Source organism: Odontesthes bonariensis, chromosome 21 (genome assembly GCF_027942865.1).
Source record: "Odontesthes bonariensis isolate fOdoBon6 chromosome 21, fOdoBon6.hap1, whole genome shotgun sequence".
Taxonomy (NCBI): Eukaryota; Metazoa; Chordata; class Actinopteri; order Atheriniformes; family Atherinopsidae; genus Odontesthes; species Odontesthes bonariensis.
In genome coordinates this window covers 30,758,555-30,783,005 of record NC_134526.1, presented here as the reverse complement: position 1 = coordinate 30,783,005, position 24,451 = coordinate 30,758,555, and the positions used below count along the sequence as shown (strand labels likewise).

General features: G+C 36.1%; 1 protein-coding gene across 5 annotated transcripts in view; it reads left to right on the top strand.

Moving 5' to 3' along the window:
- The window catches only part of LOC142371619 (voltage-gated potassium channel KCNC1-like), a 181,658-nt gene extending 158,362 nt beyond the window's left edge, over positions 1–23,296 (top strand). For 2 of the 5 annotated variants that reach the window (XM_075454325.1, XM_075454323.1), the window contains one exon: positions 5,097–9,290. In XM_075454325.1, the coding sequence (XP_075310440.1) occupies positions 5,097–5,248 (152 nt within the window). In that variant the 3' untranslated portion in view covers positions 5,249–9,290. Of the gene's footprint in view, positions 1–5,096; positions 9,291–17,180 lie in introns of those variants that run through there. The other 3 variants (XM_075454327.1, XM_075454326.1, XM_075454324.1) reach the window with 3 other exon arrangements.
- The last annotated feature ends 1,155 nt before the right edge of the window (positions 23,297–24,451 follow it).

Sequence of the window (24,451 nt, the reverse complement as noted above, 5' to 3'; positions counted from 1 at the left end):
TAGTCTGTTTCTGAATTAGACAACATGCCAACTCGTGGTCACTTAAAGCGTTTCAAGACTGCTCTGCTCTAATAAAATCTTAATTTTGCTACAGCAGCATGATCTGAAAACTCAGCATTCAAAATCAGTCGTCTATGCATGCTGATCTACTCTATCTATCTATCTATCTATCTATCTATCTATCTATCTATCTATCTATCTATCTATCTATCTATGATAATACCTATGTGGTGATGTGGACTATATTTAGTTTTTTTTTTTTTTGTATTTTGATCAGAGAAAGTGTGTCTTTAATGTTTTCTAACACTGCCCACAGTGTTGCAGCAAAAGACGTACTTCGGTCAGTAACGCAATTCCCCTCAATTCAATTGAATTCAGTTTTATTTATATTGTGCCAAATCACAAAAAATGTCATATAATAAATTCAATAATACAGTCCAATTCAAGCCAATTAGAGTTCAATTCATTGCAATCATAGTCCAATCAGAGACAGGGAAACACATGTTAATGATAATAATAAGGTCAAATGTACATAATGTCATATGAGAAATCAAACGGGGGGAAAAAAGAAAGTAAAGTGAGGAAAGGTGTGACATAAGAGCTCCCCCAGCAGTCGAGCCCTATAGCATCTTAAATATGGGATGTCACAGGGTCATCTGATCCATCCCTAACTATAAGCTTTATCAAAAAGGAGAGTTTTAAGCCCTCCTATGCATGGACACTGGGACAAGAACAGTGTCCCAATTAAATAGCCATGCCAAACTCTAACCACAGCATAACTCAACCGTGCATCTAACTGACAGTACAATCATTGGAATCCAATTCATTACAATTCAGCTGGATCTAGTGATTGTATTTTTATCACACCCATTTGTAATAAGTTGTCCAGCTAAGACACTGGATCAAATCCTCACTTTGATTCACTTCCCCATCTGGAGCATATACACAAGAGAGCAAGCTACGGTGGAGATGAAAAAAAATCAACTTTTAACAGGAAGAAACCTCGAGCAGAGTTAGACTCTGCTTTGACTGGTTGGGGGTGAGCCATCATACAGTTCACAATGATAAAGGCACATACTGTACATACATACTGAAGAGTGGTGCTTAGTGCATCATGGAAGGTCCCAGAGCCCTCTGGGCTTTTAGCTCCATAACTGAAATGATGGCTCAGGGTCAACCCAAAACACTTTGACTGTCAATGTAATGTAGTATACATGCAATATATAGCCCACAAAATGCATCTATTCAACAGGGTATGAAAATCCGAATTTAAAGAAATGTTGTGAAAGCTTAATCCTGAGTCAGTATGAATAAATGAGAAAACAAGCATCTCAAAAACTGCAATCCCCCACTACAGCAAAATTAGGAATAGTGTTCTCAACAATTTCAGGGAAATTGCCTTTTACTAAACCATTTGATCAAGCTCAAAAATGACTCCATATATGAGCTGAACGATACATCACCTCACCAGAGGTTGGACTCTAAAAAGCCAAGTGTTTAGAAACGAGGTATAAAACAGAAAACCACACAGCTGACGCACCCAGAATGGCCTCGGTCAGCTTTGGCAGGCTGCACATTAGATGAGCAGAAAATGTCCTATGTGTGGTCAATACTTTAAGCTTAAGCTAGATAAAAAAAGAAACCCAAGAAAGGCAGAGAATGAGCCCAATCTCCTCCAGCATAGTCTAATTCTTATCCATGTAACTATGACTTAATCCTCAAATACAGGCACCGACAGAGATTTTTCTCAAAGTATATGAAAGCGATATTATGAACAAAAGGCTGAACAAATGTGGTAGTGCTCTTAGAGGATGTCGCTGAACAATGAGATACCAACAAGAAAATGGTGGAGAAGCTGCTTGAACTTGCCATTAGACGTGTCCTGATAGATGACCAAAAACACGAACATCTTAGACCGACTGGGCAGGCTGCACTAGTCTTGGAATCCATCTGTGGAACCCTGAAACCGGTGGCTAATTTCACTGAAGTTATATCGAGGAAACATATTCTGAAGTCTGTGCTGGACCTTTTAAAGGGAGATCTTGATGTTGATGGCCAAATCTGGAAGAAAGTACAGATGCACTTTAGCACCAAGTCCTGCATCTGAGTGCTCAGCACAGCAAGCAACGATGTGATTCTTTTTATTTCTTATTTTTAGCTATTGATTTGTATATTTTGATAGTAGGTTTTATACATTTAAGTTGTTGTTTATGTCACTTCTGTCTTGTGTTTTTTTTTTTCACAAATCAAGCCTAAAACACTAGTTGAATTCATTTTCTTATGGTTGAGTTTTCTTGAGCCAGTAAGGATATCAAGGATGTGTCCTATTTTGACACTAGAGCAATAATAAACTATTAGTTTGGTTAGTTATTTATTTGCAAATTTCAGCAATAGGATTTTTTTACATCAAGTTAATGTTTCAGCAATATCTGCCTTGTGTATTTGTTTTTTTTCTTCACAAAGTTTAAAAGGCAGATGAAGGCATGATTCTTATAAGCTCAAAGGATGTTAGATGATACATCTCAAGGGGCAAACTTATTAATAATGTTTGAGTTGTCTATGCCAATAAAATGCAGTTATCGTGTAAAAGGTGCATGTGTATTATAAAATTATAATTAAGCTTAGGCTAAAAGAGTGACATAAAAATGAACAGACATAGAGTTCATAAATCAAAAGTATTCATATCATCATCTGCAAAAATGTCAGATTTGTTACAGCCCTTTAGCTTTCTTACTGGAAATAAAAGAATTCTTGAGTTTTTGGTTAAAACAGTGGACACATCCACTCATCAATGAAACCAACAAGTGGACCCACAGTCCTTAAATGAAAATACATGAAAAGATCCTTTATTTATATTCTGAATTATACAGTGCAAACACATCCTTAAACTGCAAACTGAAGTGCAGAGTTTAAAACAATAAACAGCGAGCCACGATGGCCACTGCAGACGAAACAGTCAGGTGGCACTGTGTTTGGGTTTTTGGACTTACTCTAGATTTACTCTATGCTTGGGGAGGAAATGAAGTCTCATTTCACCAATGTTGATGCAGAGTTGTTTTTAAAGGAATCATGGAGTGTTGTACCATGGCTATGATATAATGACATCATAGGAAACTTTACTACCACAGTTACAGTAGGATTGGCAGTTTGTAGGTGGTTAACAGAAATAGTGTAGGATTTTATGTTTGTCTTTTTATAAAGCTTTTTCTCTTGTTTTTTGTTTGAAAAAACAGAAAGATTAGTTATTTTTTACAACCAAACCATGAACTAATGCACACTGATTCAACATAGCAGGAGTGTCACATGCGTGCCGGGCCATGTTACACTTCCTAACCGTTTATAGTTAGAGGGGTTAATGGTTGAGTAATTAGAAAGTCTTCTTCAAAAAATAGGTGTGAGCACATATTTGATTGGAAATGTGGCATAATGACAAATGGCATTTAATTACACGGCAACAAAAGATGGATACATTTTTGTTGCCTACTTGAGCACAACACAGCGACAGAGCAGTTAAACACTGAAATGGATGACATGGACTGCTTTCACCATGTGTTCACCATCAGTGTGAATGCAGTTTTGTCTAAATGTGATATTATTGAAATGTAGTTGGTGATTTTTAACAGTGGCTCTCCCTTCCAGTGGTGTAACAGTGGCAATGCAGGGCTCTGGAGTGGTTCCTTGAACTGAAGTACTTGCTCGGTTAAATTTATTCCATACAAACACACTAATGTAGATCAGTCAAAAAATGAAAGAATATTTATCTCCTAAAGTTGTTTCAGAAAATCTATCACTTCTCAATAGAGAAACTGACTTCCCAGCTTTAGTGACTGGTCACATTTGCTTCTTGTCTGTACAATCCAAACACAGAGGCACCACTTAGTCCCCCCTAAAAGCTCTTACTCTCTGAATGAACAGTTTGGTTCCTCTTATTTGTATACTTAGTTTCAGAAAACTAAGGCTTTGATTTGTTTCCATCAGAGAAGAGAAAAAGTATGACTTTGGTCGTTAAAAAGTGTGTCATTACATAAAAATCTAATATAAGAATTACAGCCACATCAAAATTTTCAAAAGAATGTATAATTCTTCTATAATTACTTAATGTTTTAGTTTTTCATTTCAGTATGGATCCTATTTACATGCTACTTTAAAAACAATACTTGTTTAGACAACACAAACAACCTTATGCAGCAACGACACAAAGTGTCACCACTTTTTTTAAAATAAAGAGCAAACCAAAATGTAGAGAGATCACCGATCACTGTCACTTCAAACTACCTAAAGACACCCAAAAAATGTAATAACAATAATAAAAATAATAATAATTAATAAATGGAAAGGTATTAAATCTCATTTTTCTCACTGGTATTTGATACTACAGCTAATTGCAGAATGGTTTTTCTTTTAGCCAGTTATTCTGTCGAACACCTGGATCCTGAGATCCAACTGTCTTAAAAAGACAGTGAATGATGTTGTTGATTTCTATTTGGTCCTCAGCTATACATGATTTATTTACATCGTTTGCTCTGAAAAATCTAAAAAGAAAGAGCAGGCAGACAGCTGGTTGTACAAGTGCAAACATATTATTGGATGTATTTAGATGAAAGGGCTATGTATACTCACTGGACTTAGTTCACCCTCCATTAAACAGGTCATGCTGGTGCTGCTGATTTCCACCTCTAGGTAATTAAGGGATATTATGGCAACTAATAGCTGATTTTCATAACCCACATTCCTCTTTTGTCCTGTCTCTGTCTGTGTTTGTCTGTCCATCTGTTTGTCCCTCCATCCTGTCCGTCTTTTTCAAACTTCCTCCTTTGATCTATAATACTTTATCTGTTTTGGGCTGGTTTTTTGTTTGGAATCCTTTATTTCATACTTTAATTTACAAATGCTTGTAACCGTAACGAATGGTTTATCTGATGTGCTATGCTTTCATAACATTACATCGATGAATATATCATTATTTTCTGTCATGAACATGTCTTTCCATTTCAAATATTTGCCATTTCATGAAAACACTTGTCTGCTCATACCTGCTGTAAATGACCTTTCACCTTGCTCTAACCTTTGCCCTTTGACTTGTGCATGTCATGTAGCTACAGGTTATGAGAAGTCGCGCAGCCTGAATAACATCTCTGGGATGACGGGGGGCCCGCTGCGACTTACCCCAATCACCAATTCCACCTTTGAGCCTTTCGAGCCGCCTGGCCTCAGGCGATGCCACTCACCTATCCCATCCATCTTATAGCTTAGCCAGTAAAGAACAACTAAAATCATCAACAAAAACAAAATTGGAAGATGTCTATTCTCAAAAACATACGAGAGAAAGCATTATCACTGAAGATGGATCAAGTCATCAAAGCTGTTCTTTCATTCTTCATTTCATAATTCACGATTTCCACTTGAAAAAAAACGACAAAGAATTACAGTTCTCGGAGCCACTAGGCCAAATTTGAAATTTTAATACCAGAGACTAGCTAAACCATAGGGATTTAGCTATAATAGAAGCTTCAGCTAATATATTCTCAAATACACAAACATACACCAGCACGCCTGCCTTACTAACAGGGATAGTATCTAGAATAGTTCAAACTGAAACAATAGTTGAGTTAGTATTTTGTAGCTTTCCCTGTGCTAATTCTTTCCCGTATTTTGACTGCACTTTTACTTCACAGCTTTACCAGTAACACTTAAAGAGTAGCTATGTATGAGACCTTTTAGAATACGAGGTCTCACAATTAACATAATACACACACAGTAAAATATTATTGCAGCATGCATGGTTTAATTTATGTGAATTTTCAGAATAAGAGCATATACTATTCCTAGTACTGTAAAAAAAAAAAAAAAAAAACAAGAACATTATGAACATAGATACCCCCAAACTGTAGCACCTCTGCACCTTAGCAAAAAAAAATGTTAACAATAGATATTGAGTCCTTTTGTGGAAACTTTTATTTCATGGACACAGGGCAGAGGGAGTTCCCTTAAAAAAATCACCTCCATAATAAGCAGTATGGAAGATGTAGGGGGGGACATATCCCATAATCCTTTTGTTCCTGTTTGACAAAAAAAAAAAAATCCTTTCTTATGCTTTTGATAATGTGGGAGGTGTTGAGAGGCGTTTGTTATGGAGGTGGATGTCAGCTTGGGATCCTTTAAGCCTAGTTCACACTACAAGATTTTTCAGTCCAATTTTCATGTTGCAGACAAATTAACGACTGAGATCTGAGGCAAAAAAGGTTTGCAGTACAGTCAGCAGTCATCGATTATTCTTTGAGAATGTTCCAAAGACATAGCTGCCTGTACTCTTTAACAACTATTCTTTCATCTTTACATTGAAATTGTTACTGTATGCTTTTATCATAGTGAGAAAGTTAATGAGGTGAGAGACAGGCTGGTCTGCATGACAGCGGTCTGTGGTTAAGTCTGGTGAAACCCCCCCGCAGTGTGTTGTCCCCTGTTGGGGGTCAGCTGTGTAGTAGCGGCTTTAAAAATCCCAGAGAAGCATGTTGTGTAGTTTGAACAATACGATTGTCCGAAAATACAGTGACACTGAAAATCTTTTTGTGTGAACCTGGCTTTAGGAGATGTAAGATAAAACCTAAAGATGTACGGAATTAGTTTATAGAGCTGTAAAAGAATTCAATAAAAAAGTGTAAAAATCAAAGATAACATATATTTACCTCTCAACTGCAGATAGAACAAGAAGGAAACTTCAAAGTACTAAATGTATTAAATGTATATTTTTATAATGGAGTTGTACATTACGCTGAATTAACCACATTAATAAAACGTGTTACAGGATTAGGGTTTTGGGTCTCAGCCCAAGTTAAATACCTGTCCTAATGTCAAATCTAAAATAGGTCAATAAAAGAAATATCAAAATATACAGAATATCAGCTAAATAAAATTCATTAATGCATCTATCCACCTCAGTGTTTAGAAGGAAGTTAAGAAACAAAAGTAAGAACGGGAGCAAAGTGACATCAATAAAAGAGACAAGGTCAAACCCCAAGTAAACCAAAACATTTCCGCATATTTAATGTGAATAGGCCTGTTTCTTTCTTTCTTTCCTTCTTCTTTATTTTTGCTTTTCTAAGGGGAGGCCTTTGCAGGTAAGAAAGTTTCACAGTTCTCTCCAGCTTTGCTGTGAATAAAGCTACCGTTGAACATAGGACTAAATCTGGCGGGATATCGATAAATATTATTGCTTTGATGAAATACTTGAATGAGCTTATGTTGTCTTGCTACCACGTTAAAAGTTGTTCCCAAGGTGTCACAAGCCAAAAAGACATTCACCGCAGAGCTGGTGAATGTAAGCTTCACTTTGTTTTTTTCATATGAGAAAAAAAAAATGTTTCAAAAGACACATATTGAACTGACAAAAATGAATAGCCCCACCAAGGCTCACAGTGTCGTCACTGTCATAGAAATTAAAAGTAGGATCAGATCCTTTCCACACCTTCACCCTTCACCTGCCGTCCTCTCACCTGAGCTCTCATCCAAAGACTGAGCTGCAATGCCAGAAAACAGAAATGATTGCTTCCTGATTCTTTGTTGAACTTCATTTGATCACCAGCTTAGATTTAAAGTAACGATTCAAAGAAAGCTTATTTCCTGGTTTCAGACTATGATTTGCTAAGCATAAAACCTAGGAGAGACCTCGGTAGGAGGGAGTCCTGGCTCTATGCCTTATCAAACTGCCTGATCAATAAATAGATCTTTTATTTCGATAACAGTGAAACACAACACCATGGTTTGAAAAGGTGATTTTTCACGACAGCAAATTATAATGACTTTTTGAAGTTTTCATTTTTCTTTTTCAATTCAATTAATTTTAATTAATATATAGCGCCAAATACAACAAATGTCATCTCAAGGCACTTAGATAATAAAGTCCAATTCAAGCCAATTGAAATTCAATTAATTGTAATTATAGTTATTTATAAAATAATCCAATTCGTTCATATAGAGCCAATTCAAAAACAATTTCCTAGCTAAGGAAACCAACAGATTGGACCGAAAACTTTGTTTTCGGTCCAATCTCCCGTCCTGAGCGTGCCTGAGGCGACTGTGGAGAGAAACGACTCCCTTTGAACAGGAAGAAACCTCAATGTGACAACATGCAGTGTAAACATGGGCTCGTTATTTTACGTCCTTTTTATTACCCAAAGACACTGAGCTTGGAAAATGATGTACCATCATCAAAACATAGCTCTTACATACAGTGTAACTCAATCACATGGTGATTTTCCTTTAACGCTGTTATTTGTTTATTTATTAAATAAAAAGTTCAAATATGTTAAATTTGTAATTAATTTCTTTTCATATGGCGAAGCAACCTATTCTGTGAGTGTCTGGAAAAGAGTCAGACATTGCAGCTCAGCCTAAAGATGAAACGCTGGGTTTTCCTCAGGTCAGAGTTCATCCCACTATGACCATCACCACCACTGCCATCAATAGTATAATTACTTGCACTTACCCAAGTGTGACTCAGCAGCCAGTGGCAATATTTTTTGTTTTCTCCCTTTTTGGCTTCTCTTTCTTTCCCTATTTTTGCCCTGCCTTTATCCCCCAAACCCTCCCTATCCTTCCTCTTCTGTCCTTCCATCTTGTCTTTGTTTTTGGCTGCTTCTGCTCAGTAGGAGGCACCATGAACGGCTACTGGAGTGACAGCCCATGGTAGAAGAAGAGCGGATGCCAAATACCAAACAAGAAGACGTGAGAGAATGCAACAAGGACAAATATATGAAAATATGCAGTGTAATTGAAAAAGACAATGAAGGTTGGATCTGTTTTCAGACTTATCATATGTGCTCAGGCTGTCATTTACTTCTGTGCCAAGATGCACACATTTCATCGAAAAAGAAAACACATTATTTTACATTTGCTTCTGAAAGAAAGAGATAATTATTTCAATTTAGCTTTGATGTTTTTTGTGACTATAATTTTTCTGGATGTATTTGTTTGTTTTTATTTATTTTACTTTGTTGTTTGTCTGTTCTTTACTTATCCTATTTTGGTGTTCAATCGTATGACCTTTGAGTTGGACACTGCATTATTGAGCAGATATGTACTTGATTTCACACCTATGATACAGATTATTTTTCTTGTAGCACACCTGAATACTACTGCTGTTGGTATAGTATTGTATGTGTTTAATTCACCTGGTCTCAACACTTGTTCTTTGTCTCGCAGCTGAAATGAAACAGAGAAAAACAATTTGGAAGCTTTCTGGTTGGTTAGATTTTTAAAAAGGAAAAATCACTATCCACTGACCATACTCCTATTTTAGTCATTTTAGATCTGCAATTTAAACCAAATTTATTTCTGTAACTTATTGTCCTTTGACATGTTTGCACACATCATTTTAGCTACTAGCTGAATAACCCCCTTTTAATGGATACAAGCTTATGTGATTTGTTACCTCTTAACTCTTGGGATTTACATCAATACCTCACCGACTCTCAGCAAAAAAGTGAAGAATAGTTTTTCCCAAATTGCTAAGAGTTTGTTTAACACTTATCTGCGTCTTTTTTTTTTTTTTTGCCTGGTGGCCAGGCAATGATTTCAGTTCCCTATTTCACCTGGCTAGGTATTGGTTTCCAGTTTGTCTTAGAGGTGTGACTGAATAGTTTGAAGTTCTTAATCTAATGGAAGTTCAGGTTTACATTCTCAGGCAGAAAGTAATTTCAAACTACACTCATCTGTGTACCATTTCTCATAATTTCATCCTTTCCATAACCTCTTCTCACCTTTTTACATAAATTTCTTATCAGTGCACCTGTCCTTTCCCCAGAGCCCATTGCTGATTAATGGCTTTTGTCATAAAGATGTATATATGTAAAGGTTGTGTTGTGTAAGAGTCTGCATGGGTTTCCATCGCAAGCAATAAGGGTAGTCATCTGACTTATATTTTAAGATAAATGAATATGTATTGAACATTTAGATTACTAAGAGAATGCATCCATGTTTGCATTTAGATGCATACATATGCACTAGCAAAAGCATGCAGGACAAAAAAATCTTTATCTCTTTGAATCCAAGAAGAGAAGGTACAAGCTACCATTATGCATGCCAAAATGCTATGATGCTATTGATCAGAACAGATCAAGTTAGGTACTGTAATGGGGATGGGTAAAGTTTATTTTTGCAGGATGGGGAGGGGGAACTGTTTCTTGTAAGTCTTATATATCTGCTTTCTTATACATCTTGATACTTATACCACAAACAAAAACAAATGTAGCATCAGATTTTTCTTTTTCCTCTTTTTTGCCACTTTTTTTGGAGGACACGGAGAACTGTTCTGAAGATTCTGCATTGTCAGATATATGCAAAAAGAAGCATAACTGTGAACTAATGTAAATAGGGTAAAAAAAAAATCTAGATTCTTCCATAACTGTCTTTACTCCTACAGTGCAAGTGAAACGAGAGACCCTTTCCCAAAATTTCTCCCTTTCAAAGTCTCCCTGTCCATCCTGTCAGGACATCTCCTCCCTCATTATCAGCTCATATTAAGTGTTGTTTCCATCTGTCCTTTTTTATATCGTCTAATTCAGACTGCACATAGTTAAAGAGAAGACCTCTGCAATGCAAGAATGCAAATTTTCAATGCAATGTTAAAATAAAGTAGAAGAGGCAACCTGCCAGGTGGCCAACTGGACTGTAGAACTCCAATTCCACTGCAATCCTCTGAACATATACTACAACTATATAGTTTCCCTTTGGGTATTGACAGATAAATATTCTGTTCTGTACTGTTCTATTCTAGTCTCGTCTATATTTGTCTGTTTGTGAATCCAAATTCTTTCACAAGGGTTTCTATGAAAGCATGAATCAATATTTGACTAAATATCAGGAAAACTCAATTACAGGAGCAGAACATAAAAAAAATGAACCACTGCAGGCAGCACTACATGCTACAATATGAATCAGTATAACATGTACAGCCCTTCTAAGTTTCTGTAAACAATTAGTTGATTCAATTCAATTCATTTTTATTTATATAGCGCCAAATACAACAAATGTCATCTCAAGGCACTTAAATAATAAAGTCCAATTCAAGCCAATTGGAATTCAGTTAATTGTAATCATAATTAATCATAATCATAATTATTCATAAAATAATCAAAAAACCTCCATCATAGCATAGTTGTCAAGTGCAGTTATTGAGGAATTCTTAAAACAAAACTTTAAACTTAATTCGGTTTTGCCAGATGTTCTGATATCATTTTTTTATTGTTTATATATAATGGTGCACGTTACAAAAGAAATTAAACTAATTTTCAAAAATAATTACGAGATCGCTGTTGGCTGCTACTTTGCTTAGATGGTCATTCAGACTTCATGATCCAGAGATCCAGTATAACTCTAATTTAGTGACATAAGATGTCTGAAATATTTAACGATGTCTTGTACAAACATAATGTTGTAAAGTGAAGGCGTTTGGAAGTGAAAAATTGTCCTTACTCAACAAGTCTGAAAATAGTTGGAAAAAACTAAAAAAGTTTGAAGTTTTTTTAACAAGTTGCATTGAATTTCTTGCAAGAAACTGCATTGCTGAGAAACCTTTAAAAAGTCCAAGTTTGAAGCTTTTTTTAAAAACCATTTTCGAGCTGATTTTCTCCATCTGTTCTTCAGTTGAGCTCCTTTTTGGTTGTTTTTCTGTCTTTTTCATCTTTCCATAACTCTGGTATCTATTTTCGAGTGTCTCCTTATATACCTCTGTATTCCTGTTCAACTGTATCTTATCAATCATGTACAGCATGTATAAAAGATTTAGATACTAAGAAAAAAAGATGAACTCTTCTGTACATGTGTAAGCCATATACTCTGTTTTTTGGTTTGTTTTTTTGCCCCTCCTTCTAAAATGCTGTTTTACTTTCCTTGTTCGAGTGTGCATCCTGTCTTCTTCCAATGCGATCCCCTTTCTTTTCTGCCCTGTCTCAGTAATGGTGTCTCACTTTTTGTGAGACGCCACAAATTTCCCGATCCAGAGGCCTTTGAAAAACATAAAGTTGAATTGCAGCACCTTTGCACCTGCAAAAGCAAAACTTCACCTGAGAGTGGACTTCACCAAGGAAGAAGACAGGAATATACATTAAAATGGATTTAAAAAAAAAGACTGGAATGATAACTCTTAGGTCGGGAGGAGGGGAAAAATGCTCTGAAATGTTGTGTTCTGAGTGGTCTGTCAGCTGAGCAGCAACAGAGAGGAGATGGAGGAGGAAAAGTTCTGGGCAAGACAGAAAAGTGTGGTGATGTGGAGGAGGAGGAAAGAAAAACAGAAGCAAAATCACTTCTTCATGTAAGAATGTGAACTTCCCCGTTGTTTTGTACACTCTTTGTGTTGTACTTCCTCATTTCATCAGTGTGGGTATATATTGTGGCATTTTATTTTATGTCTTTGTTTGTTTGTTTGTTTGTTTGTTTGTTTGTTTGTTTGTTTGTTTGTTTGTTTTTTGTATGACACACTCTTTTACTCTCCCATCTGAGTCAAACAGTCAAACACTAGCTTGTTTTTATCTCACACAGATGCAGGTGAACTGTAGTTTGTCATCAGGGCAAACTATGAAACGAATGAGAAATGATCTTTCCTGATGCAGCTAATTCTGTTTGACAGTTTGAGAGGATGAGACAAAAAGCTTAAAAAATGTTGTCATGTAGTCGCGGTCTGGCTGTACATTGCGGGACACATCAACAAAGATCTTCTGCTCTCAGTTCTTGTTCTAGATTTGAACCTGGTCCTGGTTAGCTGCAGTTTAATCATTGAATACTAATATCTGATGATCTCCATAAAATAGCACCTAACAGTCTCTTTCATGAATCCTGCAGATTTTTATATTTGTGTGTAGGCTACAAAGACAAGAGTTAAACATAAATGTGTGTCAAATTCAAGCTCTGTGTTTCTGGTGTAGTTGCATGTTGCCTGCAAGAAGAAACTTTGTAATGATGTCTTTTCATTTTGCTGTCAAGATGTACTTTATCTTTCATTTCCTTGGTTAATTCTACTCTATTATGTTGCAGTATTTATTAGTACGAACAACTGACCACCGCTGAAAACCACAGATTAACAGCAGTCTTATGTGTTGTGATCTGTTTATCTTTTCGTTCTTTGCTTAAACTTGAGAGGACTTTGTTTAAAAGTCGTTCAGCTGTGATAAAGAAAAGTCTTTCTGTAATTCCTAACACTTACATGTCTCACAACTTCACGGGAACTGATGATTGCCTCTTTGCCAGCAGCATCTTTGGGATTAAATGTGTTGATACGATCACAATGGACAAACCAGTGGTCAACTTTATGGGCTTTGATCGTTGCACTTACTGTACTGTGCTTTGTATGTCATGATTAAGATACAGAAATAAACGTTATGCTTGCAAGTTTTGTTATTTTATTTTTAGCATTTTGCATATGTATATATATTATGAAGAATAAATAACTTATTGAACTGCTAATCACCTGTTATATCCTGTAAAGAGCAGATCTGATATCTCTCTTTGAGAGAAGGTATTGTGTCTACTGCACTATTTTGGATAAGTAAGAAGTTTTGGCAGCTTGCTAGAGAGCAGCTGATCTCTCATGGTTGCGACAGTTAGTTAGGGCTCTTATACACCAAGCCAACAATTTGGCCCTGAGGGTCATCTGAAGAGTCAACGAGTCTGTCTCTGTATTGTCAGACTCTGTCAACAACTTTTCAGCCAAAGTGTTGATTTGGCTTCAGGTTTGTTGGTGAAAGAGCTCGCTCCAATTGGCTGTTGAGCATAGCAAACAAAGCACATGAGAAGGGAAGACAACAGAAAGCAAACAGCTTACTTAACATGTCATAAACAACCTCCTCTTATTTCCCTATTTCTTCAAAGGGAAGAAGACCATGGTCACATGGAAGGAGAAAACTGAAGGCCAACAGATAATCGTGAGATAAAGACAGGAGAACAGATACTGTATGTAGAAGATTGCTGAAAATCACAAAGCAAACTTCTTTATTTTTTTTATCTCAGCGATTTTCTGAATTGTACAATGTACATGCCCCCGCCCCCTTTTGCACCAACAGCTATGATTTCATGTGCAGATATAGACTGAATGTCCTGACTAGTGCTCTTTTCAGTGTGTTCAAGAGCTTCTTGGTTGCCCAGATGCTGGCAACGTAAGGAGACACAGCAGGGGGGACCTCATTTTTATGTTGGTTTGTTGTAAGAGCCCTAAGAAATCTATGTGCAGATACAACTCCAGAGAAAGAATGTACTTTCAGCTCAGATTCATTTTATCAAACTTTTCAAAATATGTTTCTTTTGCATTAAAAGCCAAAATGGAATATGTATGAAAAATAAATTAACTTTCCCAATGTTGATGCTTTTGGCAAAAAGGTTGTAGTTATACATTGGTTTAGAATTTTTCAATCCGGCAATTTTTTTTTCCTTTTTCTTTTTTTTCCTTCTTGTGAGGGTGGCTAAAATAATTTTTGATTTTGCTTATTATTTCTCCTGATATATCCTGAAAGTTGGCTCTCTGCAGTCTAATTGATCCTTCAGCAGCTTGTCAGATGGAAAATGTGAATCTCTAATTGTATCATGTCAGTACCCACAAGGCAGCAACAGTTATTTGCAACCCATTCATTTAGAATCTTAAATAATTCAAAGGTTTAAAGTGACTACTTGCAAACTATCAGTTTACTTCATCAAATTGCACCATTAAAAGTCCTGCTCAAGCAGCTCCGAAATCCCCTAACAACTAGGTTTCTGCCATGTAAAAACCTCTCATGGCCTTACATTCGGTGCCTTGGGGATCTACGAATATGCTAATAAGTTCCACCCACATCTCAACTTTGCTCACGTTTTTTTTTTTTAAGGCAAGAATTGTGAATGAGAATGGAATAGACAGGACAAATTAGAAAAAGTAAACTTACTGCCTTCTAATACTCATGGTGTCTCCCAGATAATAATTGGAGTAGCATCAGTCTTTATAACAAGTTTAGTGGAAATCTCACCTTTTTATTTTTGTCAAATTCGAGAGCGAGGGAGAAAGAATTTACTCCAGGACAGAAGCTCTCTCTCACAGGGGAAGAAACTGCTCTGTATTGCTTTGCCCTGGCCAGCCAGAACTGCCGGCTATCTGCCCCAATATCTAGTAAGTGATCCCAGTGTCTCACAGAATAGCTTTAACAATGTCACACTTTATAGTTTAGCTGCAAAGCCAAGCTGTTTTTAGTGTCAAATTTGTGAAATGGCTTTCTGAAAAATGAAGACTGCAGATCAATGTCCTGTTTTTGTATTTTTGAAAGAATACTGCAAGGTTTCCAAATAAAGTAGATCAACTTCTTCTGTCATTTAACATCTTTGAATGAGGCATGAAGGCTAACACAATCTGATTTCAGTCACATCTGTAAGTTTTCCTCTGCAGCGCACATCAACTTGCTTCTCCACCTCGCTTATGTTAGCTTCTTCTATAACTACGCTGCACCCCCATTCAGCCAGTACAACCCTATCCTGCAAGTCAGCAGGATTGGCTCGCTTTGTGCTGTTTGCCCTGTCTTTCTGAGGCTAGTGCACTGTAAAATCTAATTAGTTGACCTTACTTAAAAAAAAGTATGCAAACTCGTTGCCTTAAAAAAATGAAGCCAAGTAATTTTAAGAATAGTGAGTTAGAAAAGCTTGTTTATTTTAAGTGTATAGTACTAAATCAAGTAGTACAACAAAAAAAGAAAAATTAAGTTCATGTAACTTAATAGCCATGCTTAGTGTTGTTATTTTTTTCATTTTATGTGGACTACTTGATACAAATTTAACCCCACTTAGAATTACTAACTACCTACAACTTACTACTCACTCATTTTTTAAGCTCACTTAACTTAAAAAAACTAATTTCCTTGAATGGGTCCTTGTCCTTCGTCTCTCTCTCTCTCTCTCTCTCTCTCTCTCTCCCTCCTATTTCGTATCTATTTTAGCTGTTATTACCTAATAAAGGTACAATGTTTCCCTGTAGTGGAGTAAAAGTAGAAAGTAATATGAAAAGAAAAAAAACTCAAGTAAAATACTTAAAGTCCTTTGTACTTAAGTGCAATATTGAGTAAATGTACTTAGCTACATTCCAACACATAAAATAACCACAATTATCAAAAACGTACTTTTTCTAAATGAATCCAGCTCAAGTAGACTGAGCTGGTGAGATTTTCCAACCACAAATTACAAGTAACTTACTAAAAGCGAGTGTTTATAGCAATTTGATAAAAACTGATTTAAGTCAATTTACTATTTTTAATTAAATACCATGTTTGCATTTACAGTGTGGTGGTGCTCTACAAATTCAAAGCAAAAATCATCAGAATTTTGCTTGTGGTATGTGGGGGACCTTTTTTAGTCCATTGTTGACAGCTGTAATATTTCTACGGTTTCTGATATGCAAAATAAATGTTGGATTACAAATTTAAAACTAAGATTAAATTTGTTAGGGAATGTTCAGTTGTTTTCTAGCATTTATTTCAAAAACTTTGAGAGGTAAATAGTTATTAATCAGCATTTATTAGATTTCAGGTTGTTTAAATTGACATAATCCTCTCGGGAACTTTCAGCTAATACATTTCATGCTAACTTTAGCATTACTCATTTTGATACACAAATTCTGAAAAGTGTTTACAAACTGTGAACACAGCCACATGCTCGGAAACTTGAAGCCGACGTTGAAGTGTCTTAAAGTGTTGAGCCACTGACCACGACTAAAAAAATCTGGCTCCAATATGCTTATTTAAGATTTTAAATAAGTGAAACCAAAGAAAACATTACTTTACCCACCTTCATCAGTCCACTGATGTCATCTTGATTTCAACCTGACCTTGAGGTTATTCGATCCATTTAAATTCTGATGAAAATGTATTTTTGTAGTGTTAAGTAAAATAATAACCAAAGGCTGCTTCTTACGTTTATAAGCCTTAATCACTTTTAACTAGTGTTGTTACTTGAATGTTTTTTTCTTTTTCCTTATTCAATTTTTGATGGATTTGTGTGTTGTTGTTTGTTTGTTTTATTTCGTTTTGCTTTTCCGTTTTGTGGCGACAGCTTTTTCAGTTATACCTCCTCGAGACAAGATGACATTCTAAGCAAAGGTCTGATGTCTGGAGGATCAGGAGTTGTGTGTTTATTGACTGCAAATGCTCACTAAATTCTCTTTTCTTTTTCCCTTGCAGTGCTGAGTTTCTAAATCAACCACTTTCACGACAAGAAGAGGAAAACTTTAAACTCTAAAGTGCTGCTCCTCCACTTCCCCCAAATGTTCTCATTATAGAAACTGAGAGCACGAGAGAGAGAGAGAAGAGTAAAAAAAAAGGTATCACTGATACTCTTAACTGATCATTGTCATTAAATGCAACAGAAAGGAAAAAAATCTTTTGATCTGATATCCGCCATTGTAACATGGGAGACCAAATAGTCCACCTCTTTTAAAGTGACTGTCCAAAGCAATCGTTGGAATTGATTTTCCCAGATGAGTAGCTGCAGCCATTGTTTGGTTCTGGAAAATGTGAAAAAAAAAAAAGCCTACTATTTCCACAACTGTGTATAATCACTTACCATAATGCTTCACTGGTAAGTCAAGAACATTCACATCTATTAACTTCCGGTAAATGTTCCTTTGCATTAACACTCAAAACACTATGAAAGGTGAACGGTGGTTCATTTTAATGTCTTATAGCACCTGCAGAGACTTAGTGGGCTTCCCTGCTTATCTTTACCGATAGGCTGAAGTCTACTTATGTGATACATATCAGAAAATGCAAGCCATACGACACAAATGTTTGACATAATCCTATGTTTGATATCATCCAAACCTTCCTATAGACTGTAAACTGAACATCTTAGGACTTCAATTTCAGGTGATTGTTTGAAATACTGGGATCCCTAGAATTTTGCCAAAGATAAAAGTGGATGAACGCGTTACATGGGATAAACAGAGACGTATATAGACATGAAATTGCCCATAAAATCTGACAAAAGTGGGTATTGCAGAAGACAAGGACGCGAGTGGTGCACTTTCTCTCGATGTTGTGCTCTATTTTCCTCCTAAGTATAAGATCTCTTGCCTGACCACCTCCACACTGTTCCCTGCATCTCAGCATTGTGACTGTTCCTCCCCTTTAACAAATATGCATGGCATGAATAAAACCTATTAAAACTAGGACAAGGACAATGAAATAAAAAAACCAGGAAGGATGCTTATGAGAAACGGGGAGAAAGGCCATTGATCTTTTTGTTTTTTGCTTTTTTTACTCAGCAATCATAGAGTAAAGACATCATCCTTGTCCCCGAGGCTACCCTTTTAAATCCCCAGTAGATTTTCCATTTATGTGTGAAAACAGCATTTTGTGCACCCAACTGTTCTGCCTGAAGAATTGATGAAGAATGAAGAGGGGCTCCCTCATCCTGTTAGAGAAAGTGAGAGGGGGGATTTTGAAGACCACACACCTCTTGAGATGTGGAGAGACTTTTTAAGGAATCAGGTGCTCAGCTAGAGAACATCTCTGCAAAACTACACTTGGGACATAACTGACTTTTCAGGGTATTGTTTAGAACACGAATATGTTTGCACAACTTCTGCAAGCCATTCCGATCTCATACGAATAACAAGGCTACAATTAATCATTTTAATTGGTATTTTAGAAAGGTAATGTTAAATACAAAAAGGACAAAAATGTATTGTGCTTGAAAATAGAAAATTTCACCCTTTAATTTGATAAAACCCCTATTAAGACAAAAAGCGTTGGACCATCAACAGTCGTCACCAGCACCAAGAATGTATTCAAGACCAAGTTTGTCAACTACTACTACTACTTCTACCTTGCATCTGACAGCTGTTCTGCTTTTTCTTCCTCTCATTCTTCTTCTATTTGTAGCCTTTTACCAAAATCCTTGATTTAAATTCTCTCTGAAGGCAGCTGTGGGTGCCTGTGCCATTCTTTATCTAGATTCCAGCCTACAATGTTTAACTGAGGTCTGCTGTCACTGATTCTGTGTATCTTAGTCAGAGTTGTCACTAACAGACTGACAGTTCATCTGAGGTCAAGATCGAGGCAAGAGAATGTGATAGCAAAGTGTTGAAGCTCCCTATGATCTAGGGTGGTCTTTAGATGAAAGGGTAAAAGATGGCTGCCTCCTCATCCAGAATTGTTGTTCAGCTAGCATTGAATTGATGTCTAATTATTTCTCGCTTTCAACAATAAGCTTTTTGGTTTTTATTTGATGTGTCTCAAGACTGAGGGACATAATCTTTTTCTCTATAAGGTTGGGGTTTATTAATGTTTTTCAGGTAAATATGAATAATACTATGTGGATTTCTGCAAACACAAGGGTGTACGAAAATATCCCAGCTAACCACTTCAAATCTTTTTCCACACAATTTAAAGAATATCAATTCTATTTACAAAAAAAAGAAATTAACAAAAAAAAAAAACATCCTCATAAAACTCTGGCCAGTCATAGATCATAAATTACACTCATGACGTGTCCTCAGGGGTAACTATAAGAAAGAAATGAAGCAAATGAAAAGTCGAGGAAAGAAACTTGTGATTGTGAAGGATAGGACTTAGTTGCCCTTTAATTGTCTCCAAATAAAAAGAAAAGGCAAAAGACCAAAAAAATGATCCCATAATAACTAGGTTGCTGTAAATGTCTCACTCATAAAATCTTTTCTTCAGCTTAAATTAACTTTAGCTTTTGCTTCTCAAAGCTGTTTTTCCTGATGTGGAGAAACATAACTAAAAAAGTGCACTTTCTTTCCTAAATTGAGTTGGGAATTCAGTCATTACTACATTAACACTTAATCCATTATATCAGTTTCATTCAAAGCCCATTTGACACAAGTTACACAATTGAGTGACAGTAGTATCTTTGATATCCTTAAATGTTGTCCATAAAACTTCTAATTTAGTAGCTAATAATTAGAAAAGCTAAATTCCTGCTTGAAAGCTATTCGATAGTGTTGTTAGTACCTGACTAACTGTGAGGACAATAAAGTGTGAGCAAGCTAAATTATGCAGATTCTGTGAAATACCTAAAAGTATGACAAAACATTTTTGTTTCTTTTTCAGTCAACTTGTTTTTCATTTCTTTTTTTAGGAAGGGTTGTGGGGCTATTCAATGTTTGTCTTTGCCTCAAAAAATATCTACGTGTAGGTTTTTCAATTGCATATTTTATTATCACAGAGGACTTTAATGTGAGCTTAACACCTTCTGAGTACTTAATGAGCTGCAAATTTGGACAGTCCTAGGTACTCACAGATTATGACTATTTCGTTTGCAAATTTGGTAGTCAACCTACGAGACCTCAAGTGAATCCAGGTTTTAAAATAGGGATTCAAGAAAGTGTGGTTAGCCCTCTGACAAGATTTAAAAAGTGCTATCATATTTTAGGATCAATGAATATAAACTATAGCATTTATATCATATGTAGCCATTCTAGCGACGTCCAGCAGTCCAGTGTTAATAATTGAATGAAGCAAAAAAAACAGGGCCTATCTCAGGAATATTCTGTATCAAAACTCTTAAATAGTCTTAACTATGTCATTGCCCCTCCACTTCTGTGGGCAGTTCCTTAATATATCCTAAATGGGACAAAAAGATATGTTTGTTTTATCTAATGTCAAACTGAATATGTCTTCCAGTCAAAAATAATATATTTCCAGTACTGTATTGTATCAAATTCAAGGTGAACATAACTCCTATTAGTGTTGTCGATTTTAGTTTACATGTATTTTATATACAAATACATCCATTCATTCATCCATCCATCCATCCATCCATCTTTAATTCAAGTCAGTTTGGAGGACAGGTTTAAAGCGAGCAGCCACAACCTATCCCAGCTGACATGGGGCCAGAGGTTGGGTAGACCCTGGACGGGTCAGCAGTCCATCACAGGGCTTACACAGAGACAGACATCCATGCATGCTCATACATGACTGTGGCCAAATTCGAATAACCAAATTAGATCATTTGTGTTTGTGGATTTGTCTGTGCACGCTTTATTCTAAAGAACAAATCAATATTATAAATTAAAGGCAGAATTGCAAAGACGCTTAAAAAAAACCCAGAGATAGTCACCTGTTGCTACTAAATAGGACATGCCAAAATCATAAAATACAAAATGCTTTTCCTAAAGATGCTTACAAAGTTTAAAATGATTAGGCGCTATGTTATTTTGTAGGCTCCAAATATAAAAATTACAACCTAAATAAGCAAAATATGTCTCCATTGGCCTATAAGATTCCTATAAATTCACTTGACACAAATTGTCGCTAGTAGCTCCATTGTCCACATTTGGTAATGCAGACTTCTGTAATACTTTGTGCCAAAATTTTTGCTTTGCAAGTCTTCCATTAAAACTGCATTCTCAGAGCTTAATCAAATGTAACCCTCATGGTATGATGTTAAAAATGTTATGAGGTTTTATAGAATGTATCATCTTTGTTGAATGAAGGTTTTTAAGAGAGATTTTGTCTGATTTTGAAGGTTCATTCTGTTAATAAATAAAATGCTGTGTACTTGATGATTTTTTTTGTCAAAAAAAGTCAAAATACTAGTTCCAAATTGAAGAATGAACCAATACACAATATATTTTGTCAGTTTGTTGGTAGTATGTAAGGTTCTAAAACCCTGCAACATTCTCTCCTCCTCTGGATCCCATTTTCCTCATGCTTCCTCTGTGTGTAGATCATCTCCATTCTTCTGCAACTTCTTCCTCAGGTGCTGTGAGGAACAAGCCGATTCTTGTTCATGTTTTTGTATCCTGTTTTCTTTTCATTTCTTTTTTTGTTTGTTTGTTTAAGGTCAAATCAAAATGCATGTGTGAGACAATATAAGTGGACATTTTGATTTTATTGGAAATGGTTTTGTGAAGGGAAGCCTCTCCTCTTTTGAATTAAAAAAAAAAAAGTATTCCTCCTAATTTTCTCTGTAAGTTAAGACCAGAAATCATAAGAGCTGGAATAAGGGCAACTGGACTTCTTCTTGGATCTTTAAGGCGTTTCACCTCTCATCCGAAAGGCTTCTTCAGTTCTGACAAGAAAGCCATGGATTTCTCTTTTTATTCTATAATGCTGGTGTGGGCATTTTCATAGAGCAGAAGTGCTGCATAATGGCAAGCTGGCTGACTTTCTTGAGTCAAGGCTAAAGGCTACTTATGTGTTCATAGCATTTTTATGGGCTGTAGTTTTTTCTAATTTCATTTTGGTGTGCCTTTACTCCTTTGTTGTAGTGTTAACTTCACTGTTTGATTAGCTTATTAACAAGTCTGTGGGTCTGTGGTTGAGATAAACTGGTTTGTGACCACAATAAAGAGGCGGGAAAAAAAGAAAAGGATGACTGAGCCAGAAATATGAGATGAAATTGAAGTTACAAGGAAACTATAATATGGCAGTATTTTTTTTCTCATTAATCACCTTAAACTATCATTTGGTATGGTTAAAGCTGCTGGCAGCAAGTACCTCCTGTATCAGCACCACTGAAGAAGCCTCCGACTGAACACGCTCTTTTGTTGAGCGTCTGCAGGATTGTCCATTATGCACATCAACTTGTAAAGCATTCTTCTTTAAACAGTCAGCCCCAGGGGCTTCAGCAGGGGCTTCAGATTAGTCCCCTGCACAAAGTCAGCCATCTGCATCAAATTGTTAAGTTTCTTTGAGTCACTGATTCTGATACATGGCTGCGATGCAGATTGCACTCTCCAGCACAGAGTTATAAAAGATGTAGCGCATCTTGGTGCAGACACTGAAGGACCTAGGTTTCCCTGAGAAGTACGCTCTGTTCTGTCCCATTATGAAGGCACAAAGAGGTAAACTCCCAAGCATCTGTCTTCCTTAACCACCTCCACTTCTTCTCCCAGGGTGAAGGCAGTGTTTGGCTGATTTCTGGTCCTCCTAAAATCCACAATCATTTCTTTTGATTTTGATGAGAGGCTTCCCTTAATTAATGAATGGGTTTTAGGCTATAATGATGATCTTATTTAATTGTCACTACAATGGAGAGAGAATATATGAAAAAAAATAAATGAATATAAAGAGTTGAGAATTGTACAAATGTATCTAGATGGAATGTCTAACTTGATATTTATTGTTTTTTTTAACATGTGAAAAAAAAAATTAAACTAGTACTTTCACAGATCTTGTGAAATGAGGTAAAAAAAATCTGTTGTTAAAAAAAAAAGATTGACGGATTGTGAATGCTGATTTACTTGACCAAAAACCCCCTTTAACTAATAGAATAAATAAAAACAGATTAATAAAATGAAAAAAAATCTCAAACTACAGGGGAAAAGCAGACAATTTGACTTTAATGAGAAAACCTCAGAAAAAAAATAAAAAGAATATAAAGTTGAAGCTGACTTTTGTGTGTGTTGCTTTTTTATACACAATTTATAGACTGTCATCTTGTGTTTTAGAGCTTTTATACATTTAACCAATGTCAAGAGCAAGTGGCCACCCAGGCCCCCTGCTGGGTATTCTCATGTCCAAAGCACTGGGGGAAAAAATACACTTGAACACTGCAAAGATTTCCTCCATTTACCAGCTTTGATGTATAATGTACGCATAAAGAGGACAACTTTAAAGTGCAGAGTGGTGCAGGAGTCGATAACTTATTCAGTAATGTTTTCAGAGACAAAATAATGTTTCTTAAAAGATGTTCCCCAATTCAGTTTTATTAAATATAGCGCCAAATTACAACAAATGTCATCTCAAGGCACTTCAATAATACAGTCCAATTCAAGCCAATTGGAGTTCAATTTATTGTAATTATAATCCAATCAAATCCAATTAATTGAATTCAAAATTAATCCAATTCATACAGCGCCAGTTCAAAAACAATTTCCTAGCCAAGGAAACCAACAGATAGCACTGAAACTTCTCTTTGGTCCAATCTCCCGTCCTGAGGCGACTGTGGCAAAAACTATGTCCTTTTAACAGGAAGAAACCTCTGGCAGAACCGGACTCAGGAAGGGTGGCGTCCGTATGCCAAATGAACAAAATGTCATATGAGAAATTAAACGGGGGAAAAAGAGGGCAAACTGAGGAAAGGTGTGACATAAGAGGCCCCCCAGCAGTCTAGATCTACTGCAGCTTAACTATGAGTATATCTGGACAATATATCTTACAATAAGATCTTTAAGATATGATGGAGCTCGGTCATTAAGAGCTTTATATGTGAGGAGAAGAATCTTAAATTCTATTCTGAATTTAACAGGGAGCCAATAAAGAGAAGCTAAAACTGGAGAAATATGATCTCTGCTGTTAGTTCTCATCAGAACTCTGGCTGCAGCATTTTGGATCAGCTGGAGGCTTTTCAGAGAATATGTGGGACAGCCCAATAATAAAGAATTACAGTAGTCCAATCCTGAAGTAACAAATGCATGGAGCAGTTTTTCTGCATCACTCTAAGACAAGATGTTCCTGATTTTAACAATATTACGAAGATG